This window comes from Dipodomys spectabilis, unplaced genomic scaffold, assembly GCF_019054845.1.
Source record: "Dipodomys spectabilis isolate Male_0828 unplaced genomic scaffold, ASM1905484v1 ptg000113l, whole genome shotgun sequence".
In the NCBI taxonomy this organism is placed as follows: domain Eukaryota; kingdom Metazoa; phylum Chordata; class Mammalia; order Rodentia; family Heteromyidae; genus Dipodomys; species Dipodomys spectabilis.
This window is the reverse complement of record NW_024870790.1, coordinates 355776-373568: the sequence shown is the minus strand read 5'-3', so window position 1 is coordinate 373568 and position 17793 is coordinate 355776. Positions and strand designations below refer to the sequence as shown.

Here is a 17793-nt window from a genome sequence, read left to right as displayed (position 1 = left end):
TTATGGACTTTACTGCCTGTACTAGCTTCAAAAGTAACTCCAATCCTCAAATCTCAGCCTCTGGAGAAGGTAGGATCACAGGCAGGAGCCACCAGTGCCTGGCTAAAAATTATATTTTGCTTTAAAACTCTTCTCAAATAATTGAAAGTTTATCAATGAATTGTAGAATAAATTATTCATGTATATATTATAAAGCATTAGTCTAAAATAAATATTTATTCTTGCAATGTTTTCTTTCTTCTGTCTCCTGAGCTGTTGTTGGCTTAGGCATCTTGCTATGATCATCTACATAAGCAACAACCCCCTTCCTTTTAATCACTCCCCAGCTGGCTCCATTAGCCAGATTAACAGTCTAGTCACCACCACACCTGCAGGTACCAATGGATTCTGTGTTTCAGGAAGATGAGTTTCTTTTATAGTGTGTATGTGCACATGTGTGTGCATGTGTGACATGATGTTTTATTTTCTGATTGCACATGTTGATAGTGCTGTTTCTTAATGGATCACATCAAATGATAACAGAGTTTCTCAAATGTGTTAGGAATGGTTGAAGAGTGAATGAAAAATTCCACTTGCTTAAAAGCCTCACCATCAGTTGTAACATACAGGGATTTCCCCCTTTTCCCCTGAGTGTTTTATTAGGAGGCTTGTCTTCCTATAAATATATTTCTCAACAACAAAATTTCAGTTAAAAAGGATCATTCATTGGAAACTGGGCTTTTCCACAAATTCATCTGATTTAAAAAGGCACTGGATCCTATAAAGAAAGGAAGATCTGTCAGAAGCCTGCATTTGAAACAGCAGTCATCAATGATTTTGCTCAGATATCTAATACTTGGTAACTTGAGTTCCCCCAGAGAGTAGTGGAGAACAGCTAATCGGAATCTCTTCCCAAATATTAATTTGAGCAGCAAAAATTAAAGATACTGTTTTAGTAAGATTTTTTTAAAAATCTAACATCAAAAAAGAAAAAGGAAAGGTAAGAAAAAATTCTAGAATTAATATGCTGCAAATACTATCATTTTATTTTTAACCACTAGAAAACTTTTTTTTCAAGTCTTAAAAACGGATTTAATCAAGTTAGCCTTTCATGCTAAGGTTTAAATATAGATCAAGGCATCACCTTTTAAATATGATGTATAAATTAAAAAATAAACTGTTTATAATATAAGAAATCTACTAAAGTATCACAGTCTCACCTTTGATTGTTTCCCAGCTCCCCTCTCTCTCACCTACTGTCCTCATCCATTTTAATAATGCTGGATAGGCTTCCAGAGGAAATAGTGGAGTGTAGGGTCTTGGAAGAGAAAAGAGGGACATATTGGTTGCGGGGGGGGGGGGGGGGGGAGGGGGGGAGGGGGAGAATGAGATGATTCTCCAAATTAGAAAACTTGATCGATTAACTCTAAGAAGCTGATCTTTCCTGGCAATCGGAGATCAGCAAATAGATATACAGGGTGAAGATGCCATTTTTATTGTCTCTGATTGGCAAATAGGAAAAGATCGACGGTATCAAGTGGAGGAAATGTATCGGCGGGTTACAGTGTTATTGGGAGGGGCAAGAGAGGACTTAAGCTCATTGATGACGTGCCCCTCACGTGACCAGGAGTCGACGTGTGCAGAAGTCCTTACAGTCCAGGCCCCGTTTCCCAGTGGCAGTTCCTTTTTCAGGAGGAGAAAAGTGCTCGGGATCTTTTCAGGCAGTGAAAGGTGAGCACTGACTTCGACAAGGTGGGGTGGACGTGGAGAACTGAAACCTAGCTCCGGGTAGGGGCTCGCTTTTGCTACACCAGTGTTTTGCCAAACTCCCTATTTTGTGCAGAATATTTTGGACTGTTTTGTCTGGGTTTGAGAGGAAGAAAGGTAGCGAATTGAGGGTCCTGACTCAGAAAGAGAGGGGGAAGAAGGGGAGAAAGGGCAAGAGGGACGGTGAGAAAGGAAGGAGGGAAGGAGGGAGAGAGAGAAACAATGTGGGGAAAAAAACTTGACTTTCATTCAGTGCTTGCTGGCTGGGAAACGGTGGACACAGGAGAAGGGCGGGGTTGCCACAAAAGCGGAGTGGGGGGGGGGGGGGATGAGGAGTTGGGAAACTTTAAACCAATAAGGCCTGTAATGATAAAAGGGGCCCGTTGGTCCTTGTAGTAATGTGCTCACCAAGTACTCCTGTCTGTCTGCAGGACTCGGTATTTTGGGCGCGACAAGATCCAAGTGAAGAGGGAGAGTGGAAAACCCCCGGATCTGTACCGGTCAGTGCTAGGGTACAATTGCTTCCGGTCTCTTTGGGAGGTAGTGGAAGTGAAGGAGACACCAAAACACTGCCCCGGGTCTCTGCAGCCCCCGTCCCCTCCTCATGTGGATTAAGAGCCAGCCGGACGCCAGTGCCATGAGTGGAGTGATAATGGGGTGGGTGGGGAGGACACTGAGGAGAAGGGGAGGGATAGACACCTGACACTCGCGATTGAGAGACTGGAGTTAGGGATGGCTAGGAAAAGCACTGTTGGGCAGGAGTGCTAGAAACCTGAGGGGCGGGAAGGGTTAATTGTTTTCCACGCTGCTCCCATTTCAGTGCTTTGAGAGGCTTGTAGCAGGGCCTGCTGGGAAAATGGTGGGCTGGAGCAGGGGGGAGGGAAGATGGAGGTGGAGCCCGAAGGGGAGGGCTGGGAGCTGAAGGGAGGGGTGGAGTAGGAAGAGTTTTGAGCCTGAGAAACTTGCTTTGTCTAGTTGGAAAACTTTTCCCTGGGACCTAAATGTGCAAAGCCAGTAGCTATGGGAACTAGTTAGGCTAGAAGTCCGTTTGCTTGGCACCTAGTTATTATTGTTTTCTTGTTTTTCTAGAATTTATTTGTTGAAAAAAATAACAATACTCACCATGCAAAGGCCTTGTGAAACAAGTGAAGGAAGACCACAGAACATGCCAAAGGCAGAGGAAGACCGTCCTTCTGAACATGTACCACAGGAGGCAGAAGGAAATCCTCAACCTCTGGAAGAAGGTGTAAACCAAGAGGCACAAGGAAACCTTAATGGAGGGCCGGCTCAGCCTAGCCAGGAATTTAAAGAAGACACTCCTGTTAGGCATTTGGACCCTGAAGAAATGATAAGAGGAGTAGATGAGTTGGAAAGGCTTAGGGAAGAGATAAGAAGAGTAAGAAACAAGTTTGTGATGATGCATTGGAAGCAAAGACATTCCCGCAGCCGTCCGTATCCTGTGTGCTTTAGGCCTTAATTTTTTTTTTCTGGTCTGATATTGAAACTTGGCTGCTTTCTTTCTGTTAGCATTCTTTGATGTATCTTTGACTTTCATTTTACATTTAATTACCTGATGATATTTTAAGTAGTTTTCTTGTTACAAGCATCTCATTGGATTTGGGATTTTGACCCATTTTCCAGGTTGATTTTGCTTTGGAAGTTTCACATATATGCATGGAAATCTCCACTCCATATTGTATAGTAAAATCTAACAGGTTACAATGCAGCGTATTTAGTGTCCGCATACATATGCAAGATAAAATTCCAAATTGTGTGTGTGTTTGTGCGTGCATGAGCACGTGCATACATACATATGTATCTCAGAAACTTAACCGTGCTTAGTTCTGTGTGGTGTGAAGTTTTTGTTTTGCCTTCTGCTTATGTGTATTTTTTTAAATGAACACCTGTGTCTTGCACACAAAGAATGGAGAATTTTTTTTTATAAGCAAGAGTTAAAAATTAATTTGCAACCAGCTTGTAAGGGCAATGGGGGCAACTAAACTCTTGATGAATGAGCTATTAAAAAGAAATGTAAACCTCTAATTACCTCTGGATCTCTTAGCCTGAAGAATAAAACTGGCAATCATTACATATAATTTGCTTAAGACTCAGTCATTTCATGGGAAAATAATTTGCCTCACAGAACTGCTGTGAGGAAAAAAATCATACTGTGACTGAGCTATGCTTGGTAAGACCTTGTGCTACCTGTGCATACAGAAGCCACAATGCTGTAGAACTACCAGTTATTTATTTGAGGGAGGAACTGATGTCATTGAATCTGTGCTCCAGAACAAATCCAGTAGGCAGAGGTGGGGGCTTCTCTGCCAAACCTTTGCTGTTGATCTCCAGCCTTGTCTCCCTTGAGTCCTGCCAGGCCTGCTAGCGACAGCTGCCTCTTCTGTTTGGTCCTGTATTTCTCTGTTCCTCTCCCATCACTACTGCTGCTAGTATATTTGGAACCTTAAGTATCAAACCACATTGCATTTTCTTGAGGCTCTGGTAGGTTGAACTCCCAAAGTTTTAAGTCTTACATTGCTTTATAGTAACATTTAACAGGTGAGAGACTGTTCTAGTATTGTTGGGACCACAAAATCTTACACAGTTCTTAGTCAAATAACCCCTACTCTTTCCAATCATGGGACCCTTCATCACCATAGAGTGATGAGTGCACTTACGAATTGTGCTTGTGTCTCAGTGGAAGACACGGTGCTACATTTCCGAGTTGCTGATCCTGAATCTAAGGAGTAAGCTTGTCCTCTTTTGAGATGATCTCTTCCTGAAAGTTCCTGCATGTCTGTTCTATTAGTTCAGGACACAACTGTATAGTGATGCTGGGAGCACATCTAAGGGAACCATGTTCAGCTTTCCATTCCTCCTCCCTCAACCAGAAACTTAGGTTAAAATGCTCTTTGTGTATGTGTATCTGTGTGTCTGTGTGTGCAAAACGGCTCCCTCCCTCCATTCCATTCCCTGTTAAAATGTAGGAAAACCCAGAAAAAAATTTCAAAGGCAAAGAACAAGATAAATGTACTTGAAAGTATTAGGGCTACTATATAAATGTTAGGGATTATATTCTCTCATAGAACAAAGACAATCTTTTTCTTCTGTATCTCCCTCATAACCTGTACGTATTTAACTGAAATATGTCAATATTTAGTTGATTTTTAGTGATTATTGCTAAGGAGCCATATGTTAACATTGTTAGTAAAGAGTGAGTAGAAATATTCAAATAGTTGCTGAATACTCTTTTTTTGCCAGTCCTGGGGCTTGAACTCAGGGCCTAGCACTGTCCCTGAGCTGCTTTTGCTCAAAGCTAGCACTCTATCACATGAGCTGCAGGGACACTTCCAGCTTTTTCTGTTTATGTGGTACTGAGGAATCGAACCCAGGGCTTCATGCATGCTAGGCAAGCACTCTACCACTAAGCCACATTCCCAGCCCCTGAATACTCTTATAAGGCTTATTTTTTCTAGAGTTAGGACACCCAATTCCAAAAAGAAGGATGGCAAAGTGTCTAGTATCACTCTCTGTATCAGTCAACTTTGGAGCATATTGAAGATGCTGATATCTGGGTGCTACCTCAGACTTGCTTGATTCCCCAGTCTGGAGATGGGCTGTAAAATTAGCTAAGAAACTCCTTGAGCTCATGATACACACAGAGTAAAGCATGAGCACCAGCATATACAATGTGCTTTCCAGTATTATAATTGAGGACCAGAAAATACTGGTCAATGCTCACTGAAATTTAGTAAGTAAAAGGCTTGTACAAGCATATTTTTAATTTATTTCTTTTTGTTTTTTATTAAAGAGTTGTACAAATGAGTTAAGGTAATGATGTAAAAGTGTATTTTAAGTGTTGATTTTTTGTTGTTGTTGTAGGTTGTGGGGCTTGAACTCTAGGCCTAGGTGCTGTCCCTCAGCTCTTCAGCTCAAGGCTAGCACCCTACCAATTGAGCCACAATGCCACTTCCGGCTTTTTCTGTGCTGAGGAATCAAACCCAGGGCCTCATGCATGCGAGACAAGCACTCTACCACTGAGCCACCTTCCCAGCCCATTAAGTGTTGATTTTTTTCAAGGAAAAGATTAGAAATTCTATACATAAAAGCTTAAGAATTCATGTTAAGAAACACAATGTGAGAAAACAATGTATGGGATGCATCATAAAAGGAATTTTGATTTTTACCCACTTAAAAAATTAGTATCAGGGGCTGGGAAGGTGGCTCAGTGGTAGAGCGCTTGCCTTGCATGTTCGAGGCCCTGGGTTCGATTCCTCAGCACCATATAAGCAAAAAGAAAAAAGCCGGAAGTGGCACTGTGGCTCAAGTGGTAGAGCGCTAGCCTTGAGCTGAAGAGCTGAGGGACAGCGCCCAGGCCCAGACTTCAGGCCCCACGACCGGACCCCCCCCCCCAAAAAAAATTAACGTCAAGTTGTACCAAGTGGGTCCCTAGATGCATCATTGTGCCATGATTAGACTCACCTGCTCTGTACCTTTCCCCACATCTCTCTTGCCTTACCAAACTAATCTCAATAAGCTTTACTATTCCATTTTCACATACATACAAAAAGTATTTGGAACATAGTCACCCTTGTTCACTGTCTCCATTCACCCTCTCCCCTTCTGTAGTCCTCATACCCTGACAGGACCCTATTTTATATTTTTTCTAATGAATTTTAAGTGTATGTTACTTGTTCAAAGGGGTTTCACTGTGTTAAATACATCCATATATAATACTTGAGTGAAATTGATCGCTCTCTTATTCTCACTTTCCCCATCCCCACTATCCTCTATTACTCAGCAGCTTTCAGTAAGTTTCATTAGGCCCTCTTCATTCAAAGATGTAGTATTTTGTCTGTATTGTTCACCCTGTAACATTCTCTTCCTTCTTTAATTCCTCTCAAACGGCCTCACAATAAAATGAAGTTACCATTTTTTTATGCCAGTTCTGGAGCTTGAACACAGAACCTGGGCACTTTGCTTGAGTTTTTGTGCTCAAGGATAGAGCTCTGCCACTTAAGCCACAGCGCCACTTCTGGCCTTTTGGTGCTCAATTGGAGATAAAAGTCTTGTGGACTTTCCTACCCAGGCTGGCTTTGAACCTTGATCCTCAAATTCCAGCCTCCTGAGTAGCTAGGATTGCAAGTGTAAGCCACCAGTACCCAGCAAAATGAATTAAACACTTTGTTGAGACATTCATTCTCTTTTTCCAAATGAGTAAACTACATCAGAAATAAACTATAAGTGCTCTTTGTGCAGTGATCTCAGTTAATACCTTTGTAGTCTTGGTTGTTATTTTCTTTTGTTTTTCTCTGAGTGATGTCATTCTGACAACTCCCTGTCTCCAGACCATTCTTTAGGATTGTGGCAGCCTGACATATGAAATTGCAGCTGGAGTGAGATAAGGTTCCAGGGGCTCATTGTGCTGGTTTTGAAAAAGCATGCTAAATCCACCCCTTATGCACTCGGAAACTCAGGTGACATGGAGAAATGCTCAGCATGCCACACTCCTCTCAAGTGGTTCTATCTTTGGACCTTGGAGACACTAGATCCTCCAAGCGATGATGGCTCATCTGGTGTGGACAGACTCACCTGGAGAGAAAGCACTGCCCCCTTCACAAATCAAAATACATCACCTTCCACCCCCACCCTCCACCCCTGGCCAAAGTTGTAAAGTTCGTTTTTTGACATAACACTTGTACTGGGAAGGGAAAACAAAGGAGGAGGCAACAATGCTTGATAGGAAATGTGCTCATTACCTTGCCCATGTAATTGTAACCCTTCTGAACGGTATTTTCACAATTAAAAAAAAAAAACCCACATCGCCTTTCCCTCCATTTCTTTTTCTCTTCTGGAGATAGTTCATAGAGAGGAGATAAAGCCCCAGAGCTTCCTCCCTGGGAACATTAGCCAGAATCGTTTGAACAACAAATGTCTGCACTCAGTCTGACCAGTTCCCTTGGAGTTGAAGCAGAAGGGGCTGACTCTTCCCTCGGAACCCAGTGAAGTAACTTTCAGAATACTTTGGGGGCCAAAGATGATGTTAGCCAGCAGACATTAGGTTATCAACTGCTCTTGCACTCATCATGTTGAGATTCCCAGAGTAGCCCAAGGTGACTTAGCTCTCTGTCTGATACAGGGCATCTCATGTCAGAGTCAACCCAATCTAGAATGAGAAGAAACATCAGGTAAAGGGACTTACAAAGGTATGTGATCCTACAGGAGGAAAGAGATGTTACCTCTTGTTTGAACAACTTCATGCACTGCAAACCCAGAACTTGCTTGACTTGCATACCAAAGAAGTCAGATTGTGAACTGGGTGTAAAGAGGCTTTTTAAAGGATTACTGGTAGAGAAGACAATGCAATGAAGCCTTGTTCTTCAAATTTATCATCTGAGGGAACACTATCACATTTCTGACAGACTAAAGGATTGTTTGGGAAATAGGATGGAGATAAAATTTAAATATTTGAGTTCAGGAACACAAAAAAGTATCCATATAGGGATATACTCAGAGCCATATCAACCTAGGTACCAGTCTGGGTTATTTTCCCTACGAGTTTGTGACTTTCTCTAAAATGTTTACCCTCTTAATTGGAGGATACTCACTTTTTTTAGAAACCAGGCTATCATCTATAGTGTCCTCAGATACAAGATTCTTAAGTCAAAAATTTTCCTCTCTACCATCACCATTGCTCTTCTCCTCCTCCTCCTCCTCCTCCATTGGTGACTAGTTTTGAGTGATCCTCACCATTGGTGGCTAGTGTTGAGTGAATGCTCTCATGGTTCTCATTGGGCATATAATAATTTTTAACTGATCATAAATGAAGTCTTAAAAATTCATCATCTTTAAGAGTGGACCCAGTATTATGGTAAAACACTGGTTAGGACTGAATTTTATTGCTTATAACAATTGTGAGGACAAACACACTGGTTCATACCTGTAGCCCTATCTACTTTGGAGGCTCTGATAGGGAAGGTGATGGTTTAAGACCAGCCTGGATAAAAAGTTTCTGAGATTTCTTCTTAGCCAATAGCTGCACACTTATCATCCCTACACCTGAGGAAGCTAAAATCAGGATTGCAGTTTGAGGTAAGCCTAGGTAAAAAACAAACAAAAAAAAGAAGTCAGTGGAAGAAGCTGGATGTAGTGGCATGTAGCTGTCATCCCAGGTATGATGGGAAGCATAAAATCAAAGGATTGTGTTCCAGATGTGGGCCTGGCAAAAAACAAAACCCTATCTTAAAATAACCACTGCAAAAAAGGGTGGAGAAGTGATTCAGCAGTAAAGAGCCTACTTAGAAGGCTTAATACTCTTACTTTAAGCCTCAATACTGCTCCCCCCAAAAGTATGTGAGGTCAAATTGGTTCATTCATGTATAAAATGAATTTATTCCTATATAAAATGAGACTGATTTGCAGAAAGTAAACACAAGTCACTGTATGAAATACCAGGCTCACTGTAGGCCTTCAGAGATTGGCCTTGCATTAAATAAGCAATTTTTACACAAGCTAATAGTATAACCTAATAGAATAGCTGTCATTCTTTTGAAATTATAAAAGAAATAACTTTAGAGTTATACATATATTTACATTATGTATGTGCTTTGGAGCTGTTTCTGTATTGCAGGAAGAAAAAAGAAAACTTTCATAATTTCATTTTGTTTTGTATCAGAACATTTGAAATCAGGAAGAAAATCTTAGCTTTATGAATTATAAAATATGATTTAAAAATATATTACCAATACAAAAAGCTGATTCTTACATCTAACATACTGTTTTATGAAAAATCCTGCTGTGATCCTCACACACTCAAGAACAAATATAAAAATATGTAAAGTGAATATTTCTAGATTATACTATTATTGAACAATTATAGCATATTCATTATCTTCTGTATGTATCATTTTAATTTTTCAATGAATATTTTATATGATAAAAATGAAAACATTCACTATAGCTAAGTCATGAAAACATTTCAGATGTTCTTCAATGGATGAATGAATCAAGAAAATTTTACATATGTATGTATATATGGATTTTACTCATTCATAAGGAAGAATAATATTACATCATTTTCAGAGAAATGTATGTACCCAAAATATTATGTTAAGTGAAGTAAGTGAGGTTCAGAGAGGCAAATGATTCATGTTTCCGCATATGAGAAAATGTGGAACTTAAATCTAATTTATAAATATTTATGTAAAGATATACAGGGTCATATGCATATATACATAAACATATTAATGTGTATTCAGGGAAAGATTCCAGTGGTGTAGCTCATTTGAACAACTAACTTATAGTCTAACAAAATTAATACCATAAATCTGGAACTTGAGTTGTTAAGGAGGATGACATCAAGGAGAGAAGACTAAACAAATGAAGGGAGGTAGAGTGGACAAGCACAGTCATAATATGCAATGTATATATGTGGGTTAGGAATGTGGCTTAGTGGTAGAGTGCTTGCCTTGCATGCATGAAGCCCTGGGTTTGATTCCTCAGTACTACGTACACAGAAAAAGCTGGAAATGTGCTGTGGCTCAAGTGGTAGAGTGCTAGCCTTGAGTAAAAGAAGCTCGGGGCCAGTTCCCAGGTCCTGAGTTCAACCCCAAGACTGGCCAAAAAATGTATATATGTGAAAAGGAAACTAAGAAAAAGTTGGAAAAAGATGAGAATGATGGAAGTGGTGACAGTGGTCAAGATGCCTTGTTCTCATAAATTGACATGTTGAATTGAATTCCCTCTGTACAATTAAAATAAAAGAAGTAAAAAAGTATAATATCATCTCTCCTGTCTTTTTAGTTTCTATAGGGACTATTAGTTCAATTACTCATTTGTTTCCAAGTGCTGGATCTCTTCTTTAAGTTCTCCTGCTGCCAAGCTTCCTTCTGTTACTTTCTTGTGACCTGAGTTTCTCAACCAAATTTATGCTGTAGTTCTGGCTTTGGCCACATGATGGCAGTTCATAGCTACTTTCTAAGTATTTTCTAATAAAGGCTCATTCATTTCTCAAAATAAAAGAGAAATAAACATGACTTTTACAGCACATTACAAGGTGGCTGGGGGTAGTGGTGTGGTGGAGGGGATATAGCTCAGTGGTAGAGCACTTGCCTAGCATGCATAAGAACCTGGTTTCCAACTTCAGCACTGCAAAAAAATTTAAAAAGGAAATTATATTGGTTCTTAATTATACTTAAGATAGAAAAACACTAGAAGAGTATATGCATGCCTTCTAAAGACTCCTAAATTCATATTTAATTTATTTCCTCATCCAATAAATATTTACCAGAAGGCAATTATAGATAGACTATGATAGTCAAATGATATCAAGTTTCAAATACAAAGCTATCTATCCCAAACTTGATACCCCAAATTTTTCTTCTGTGACTCTATATTCAACAACTGGCTGAAACTTGGATCAAGATAAATTTTCATTCAACAATACGAGAATAACTGCATGGACCCATATTCATCATTCTACCCAATCCATTCCTTAAGACTAATGGCTCACTATGTAAAATGGACATACTGTGTTACACAAACAAACAAACAGGGAAAGTACAGATTTTTGAGTCATAGTATTTGCTTATTTCAGAATTTTTGTCATTGGTTAATAGAATTCTTAGTAACCCAGAAGTGGATAAATAGCATCAAGTTTCCAATATAAAATGTATTTCATTAGGAAGGGTTGATATTCATATCTTTTATATCAGTATTTATCAAATATATATTGATATTAATATATCAACCACCTTGTTCTTTTGGCTAAGTCATGAGACATAACAGCATACAAAACAAAGGCTTTTTTTGTTTGTTTTTGTGCCAGGACTGGGAATGGAATGTGCTCTCAGTTGGCTTTTTCACTCAAGGATGCAGCTCCATCACTTGAGGTACAGCTCCACTTCCCAAAACAAAGTTTGTCTTTAAGATGCTGATATTCTGATTTACATTCTTTTAAAAAATGAGGTAAAATTTATGAAGAGGGAAATGTGCAGATCAAGTGTGCACTTTAACACAAAAAAATGACAAGATAGAACATTTTGATCTCTGTGGAGTTTTCTTTTTCAGACACTGTCCTCCTCATAACCACTCTACTTGGTTCTACGAGTTTATATTACCTTCATCTTTTACAGAAGTTCAGCTAAGTATGTGGTGGTGCACAACTTTAATCCTAGCACTCAGGAACCAAAGACAGAGGGATCGCATGCTCCAGCCCAACCTGGGATATGTAGCAATTTCCAGGACATATTGGGCTATATAGTGAGAGATTGTATGGAAAAGACAAAACATACAGGAAAATATTCATTTTGGTGCAACTGTAATTCATCATGTCAAGCAATATAAGCCACTCAGAAAGATAAGTATCATTTGTGTTCTTTTATATATGAAATCTAGAAAAAAATAAAGCCGAATTCAGTAGCTCACACTGTAATTCCAGCTACTCTGGAGGTGGAGATTGACAGGATCAAGGTTTTTGAGTCACCTCAAGCAACAGAAAGTCAGCAAGTTCCTCATCTTAACAAACTAGTCGAATGTGGTAGCACACACTGTAATATCAGCTATGTGGGAGGCATAGGAGGATAATGGTGTGAGAATGACCTGAGCAAAAGTAGTGAGACCTTATCTGGAAAACAACTAAAGATAAAAGGGCCCCCTGATTGCTGAAATTATTGTGTGCACTACCATGTTTAACCATTAAAAAAAATCTAAAAAGCATTGTATTGAGTGAAAGAGGGTTGACACAAAAGAGTACAGTACATAGCATATGTTGCATTTACCTGAAGATTTGTAAAGAAAAAGGTAATATCTCATAATTAATATAAAGGTAATATCTGTCAATATTTTATACTTTTTAAAGTATCATTGTGTTATATTTCATAGTGTAACTGCAGAACCATTTGTTTATTCATTTAGATATATATCTGTGATTATGTCTATATTAGTATCTATATATAGATATATGTCTGTTATATATCTCTATATATTATATGGATATAAGAATTGTACATATTTTGTTTAGTTTGTGAGAAAAATTTCACCTCAAACTTGTGGTCATCCTGCATTAGTCCTGAAGAGAAGAAATATAAATTATATATATATATATATATATATATATATGTAATGATCCTTCATTGGCTGTAGATAAAGAGTATCAGGACAACACAAAGTACATAAAATCTTGAGATTATAGGATATAGTCCATAAAGGTCTGCTTTTGTTCAGTTTTTGTTTGTTTTCTGCTTCTTGTTTGGTTGATTCTAAAAGCAACTTAGCTTTGCTAAGTAATCATGGACACACAGGAAAAAAATGTGGAGCATAATTATCTTTGTTGATTTGGTTTGTAGTTGTTAGTTAAAATGACCTTATCTTATCTCTTCCTTCCTTCCTTCCTTCCTTCCTTCCTTCCTTCCTTCCTTCCTTCCTTCCTTCCTTCCTTCCTTCCTTCCTTCCTTCCTTCCTTCCTTCCTTCCCTCCCTGCTTCCTTCCTTCCCTGCTTCTTTTCTTCCCTCCTTCCTTCCTTTTTCTGGCCAGTAACTTGTTTAGGACATCTCAGAATTTTTCTGTTATCAATTGTGACAGAACTTGATGTAGAAAGACATTGTGTGAGCTGCTTAGTCAGCAGCTGAAAGAATCTAAAAGAAGAGTCCTAGAAACTAACTCTTCTAGTTCATTCAACTACCGTTTAATAAGAATGAAAACAGAAATTAAATCCTCAGAAAATGTCTTCAGAGACTGGGGAAGGAAACATGAGATATTTAGGTGGAAAAGTCCAAAATAAATTGGGCAAAATACTTGGAAGGTGGAAGGCCCTGAGTTCAATCCCCAGTACATTCCCAAAATTAGCATGGAGTTTAAAAGAGATATTTGCTGTAGTCATAAATTTCAGAGTCAATGTTTATATGAAACTAAAAGGCATATTATCATTAGAATGTTGTGGAAGCATGAATAATGTCTTCTCAACACATCTAAGTCATAATTCCTGGAATAAGTGAATTTGTAGCTCACATGGTAAAAAGGGACTTGGAAGATATGATTAAGAAGGATCTTGAGATGGACATATTATCTAGGTGGTTCCTAAATGTAATTACAAATGTTTTTCTGGGGAAGGTAGAGGGAGATTTCATGTCAGAGGACAAAAAAAGGTGATAAAAGAAACAAAAATTGTAGTGATAGAATCACCAGCCAAGAAATTAAAGCTGAAGAAAGAACAGACTCTTCCCTGGAGCCTCCAGAAGGATCAAGCCCTGACAACACCTTGAGTGTAGCTTTGTCAAACTCAATTTAAACTTACGGGGGCCAGAACTGTAAAATAATAAATTTCTATAATCGAAGTCACTAAGCTTATAATCATTTCTTAGAGTAAAAACAGAAAGCTAATACAAACAGATAAAGAACAGATGTAGGAAAGAACTCTGAAGGATACCAGTGGTGGTGTCACACATAAAATTCAGCTTTACAATTACTACCTATGTGATTTGTGGAAAGTTATTGAAACTATTTGGAATTTAGTGGGGCTACATTTTGTTTATTGAGACAGGGTTTACTCTAAGAGCTCAAGTTGGCCTCAAGCTCACAATCCTCTTACCTCAGCCTCCCAAATTCCAGTATTATAGGTGTGAGCCCCCATACCTAACTCCCATCTGAGTTTTTCTGTAGGTAAAAATACTGTTATAGTAACATATGACTCAAAGGATTTTTTTTGGTCATGGGGCCTGAACTCTGGGCCTGGGTGAGTCCCTCAGCTCTTCAGCTCAAGGCTAGAGCTCTACCACTTGAGCACAGTGCCACTTCTGGCCTTTTCTGCTTATGTGGTGGTGAGGAATCAAACCAAGGGCCTCATGCATGCAAGACAAGCATTCTACCACTGAGCCACCTTCCCAGCCCCTCAAAGGACTTTTGTGGGGTTAAAGCTATTATTAGAGCTGGTACACCTGGTCCATAGCAAGTACTACATAAAAGGGACTTTTGATATCTACGTATATTAGAATGATTTGCAGATGAACAAAATTTTGGGGGATGATCGATTGTGGGGCTTGAACTCTGGGCCTGAGCGTTGTCCCTCAGCTCTTCAGCTCAAGGCTAGAGCTCTACCATATGAGCCACAGTGCCACTTCCAGTTTTCTGGTGGTTTATTGGAGATAAGATTCTCAAGGACTTTCCTGCCTGGGCTGACTTTGAACCACGACCCTCAGATCTTAGCCTCCTGAGTAGCTAGGATTACAGATGTGAGACACTGGTGCCCAGTTGAATAAATGTTTTTAAACCAATATTTAATGTTATTCTTTCCACATAGTTACATTGGATTATCTAGCTCAGTTAATTAATGCAAAACACTATAAGAAGATGGTAGAATTTTAAAAAATGATACCCTAAAATGATGGCCTCAGAAGAAGTTGATTTCTTCTATCTTGTCACTTGCTTTGTTTTCTATCTCCAAAGCAGGGCAAGAAAACTAGAACTTTCCTTCTGTAAGGCAAGTCATAGAAACCAGAATCCTTTTTACTCAAAACAGACATATTAGAAGCTTAAAATATTACTCTTATTTTCCCTTTCCTTTCTGCCCTGCATCTAGATAACCATAAAGATTCTGACCTTTCTTGTCTAATAGTAGATCATGAGATGTTCATGTCATGAAGATTCCTTCCTCCTAAGGAATGCTGGATGGACTACCCAAGAAAAGAATCTGAACAGATAGGCCTTTCCAGATTTCCCCAGTATCATTCCATTTCTGTCCAACCGTATCTTTACACAATTCTTCTTGCTTCGTTGAACCTAAAATTGATAGTTTACCTTGGCTGTTTGCTGAAGACTCAATCATGTAAAATTAACATCCAATACATTTGTTAGGTTTTCCTCTTGTTAATCTTCAATTTGTTATAGGTGTGTTAGATTATTAGACTTTTGCAGAAAATCACGCAGACATCCAGGTACAGAGAACAAAGAAAGGTTTATTGCTGGGAAAGGGGATGGCAAGACCCTTTCTCACCAGGGAGAAGTGAGAAGCAGATTGGCTATTGTCTGAGGTGACCCGTATAACCTACTGAGGCTAGGAGGGGCTAGGAGGGGCTAAGAGGTGGAGACTCAGCTGTGGGATGTGTGGACCAGAGGCTTCATCATGGTGGACTAGGATTTATGGCTACTGCAAAAGTAGTAAACAAGGGTCTCTGAAGCTGCCCAGACCTGAAGGTCACTCTAAGGGGATCTTGCTGCCTTGTATGGTGGTAGCTGCTCCAGAGGAGTGCCATCTCAAGGCAAAGGGGCTGGAGGCTGATTATGTACTGCCTTTACTAAATGGGCCTAGTGTTGCCTAAGAAGGGAGGTATGCCAAGCCGTGGAAGGGGGAAGGAGCATGCTAAGCTATGGGAAGGGAGCTCACTGGGCTAACAGAGTGTTGAAAGAGTGATCTTTCAGGATAGATGTGTGTGTGTGTGTATTGTACATATATTTATGGAACAAAATATGCCATGATGCATTTTGTTGAGGGTTTGCAACAGTAAAATGTTTTATTATGTTAAAAGATTACTTAATGACTGCAACAACAATATCACATTTCCTATTAAGATCTCTCTCCATTCACATCTCTTCAAAAATTTTTTTTCTGCTGGCTCATGTCTGTAATCCTAGCTACTCAGGAGGTTGAGATCTGAAGATCACAGTTCAAAGCCAGTTTGGACAGGAAAGTCTGTGGGACTCATTATCTGTATCAACCACCAAAAAGCTGGAAGTGGATCTGTGGCTCAAGTGGTAGAGTGTTAGCCTTGGACAAAAAAGTTTAGGGACAACTTCCAGTCTGTGTTCTAGCCCCAAGACCACCACAGCTTTTTTCCAGCACTGAGGATTAAGCTCCGAACCTCATACAGCCTTCCTTAGAATTTTCAGGTAGCATTCACATTGAAGTGCTTGCCTGGTTACAAGAATAAGAAATCAACCAGGAGCACTAATGTTTCTCCTATTTCTTCTTGTAATATTTTCCAGGTATTTGCTTTTACCTCAAGGTCTTTGACCCATTTGAAGTTGATTCTGGTGCAGGGTGATATATAGGGATCTATAGTTTTCCACACATGTGTAGCCAATTCTACCAACACCATTTATTGAAGAGGCAGTCTTTCTTCCATCCTATTTTTTTGGCTCTCTTGTCAAAGATTAGTTGGCCATAGGTCTGTGGGTTCATTTCTGAGTCTTCAAATCTATTCCATTGGTCCTCAGGCCTGTTCTTGTGCCAGTACCAAATTGTTTTGATTAATATGGCTTTGTGATAAAGTTTGAGGCTTGGTATTGAAATTCCTCCAGCATTGCTCTTCCTGCTAAGAATTGTTTTTGCTATTTGGGGTCTTTTGTTGTTCCATGCGAATTTTTGGATTGCTTCTTCTATTTCATTGAAGAAAGAAGTTGGGGAAGATTGGGTGGGAGGGGCGGGGGGAGGATGGGAAGGAATGGGAACGGGAAACAAAGGAGGAGGCTATAATGCTTGATAAGAAATGTACTCATTATCTTGTCCATGTAATTGTAACCCCTCTGTACAGTATTTTCACAATAAAAAATAAAGAAGTTGGTATATTGATGGATATTGCATTGAATTGTATATAGCCTTTGGCAATATTGCCATTTTCACAATGTTAATCCTGGCAATTCAGGAACATGGAAGATTATTTCACTTCCTGAGGTCTGCTTTAATTTCCTTTTACAGATTTTTGAAGTTTTCATTGTAGAGGTCTTCCACTTTGGTTAAATGCTTCCATCAGAAAGAATAACATTGTTCCACTCATAAGGAAATGGAAAGACTTGGAAAAAATTATATTAAATGAAGTAAGCCAGACCCAAAGAAAAGCAGATCACATGATCTCCCTCATCTGTAAGAACTAGAATATGTAGAAGTTACCCTACACAGGGGATCTCAAGATCCCAAATGTTTAGTGCACAGGGCAATATACAATGAAGCATGTAAGTGCAACTTTTGGAAAAAAGAGGCTCTCATTAGACCCTCTATACAGTTCGTTCTTTTTCTCTATTTTGTTTCCACCTCCCCCATGGTTTCCCTCATTTGCAATA

The 17793-nt window shown here is 39.3% G+C and overlaps 1 protein-coding gene across 3 annotated transcripts; it reads left to right on the top strand.

Moving 5' to 3' along the window:
- Positions 1-1619: 1619 nt before the first annotated feature.
- Positions 1620-3839, top strand: Tceal8 (transcription elongation factor A like 8). Of its 3 annotated transcripts, XM_042688164.1 has the most exons (3): positions 1620-1710; positions 2178-2246; positions 2836-3839. In XM_042688164.1, exon 3 carries the CDS (start codon positions 2870-2872, stop codon positions 3221-3223), a length of 354 nt encoding a protein of 117 aa, XP_042544098.1. In that variant the 5' UTR covers positions 1620-1710; positions 2178-2246; positions 2836-2869; the 3' UTR covers positions 3224-3839. The 3 variants fall into 3 exon arrangements, with proteins under 3 accessions (XP_042544098.1, XP_042544099.1, XP_042544100.1); XM_042688165.1 differs by lacking the exon at positions 2178-2246; XM_042688166.1 differs by lacking the exons at positions 1620-1710; positions 2178-2246 and adding an exon at positions 2263-2286.
- Positions 3840-17793: the final 13954 nt, after the last annotated feature.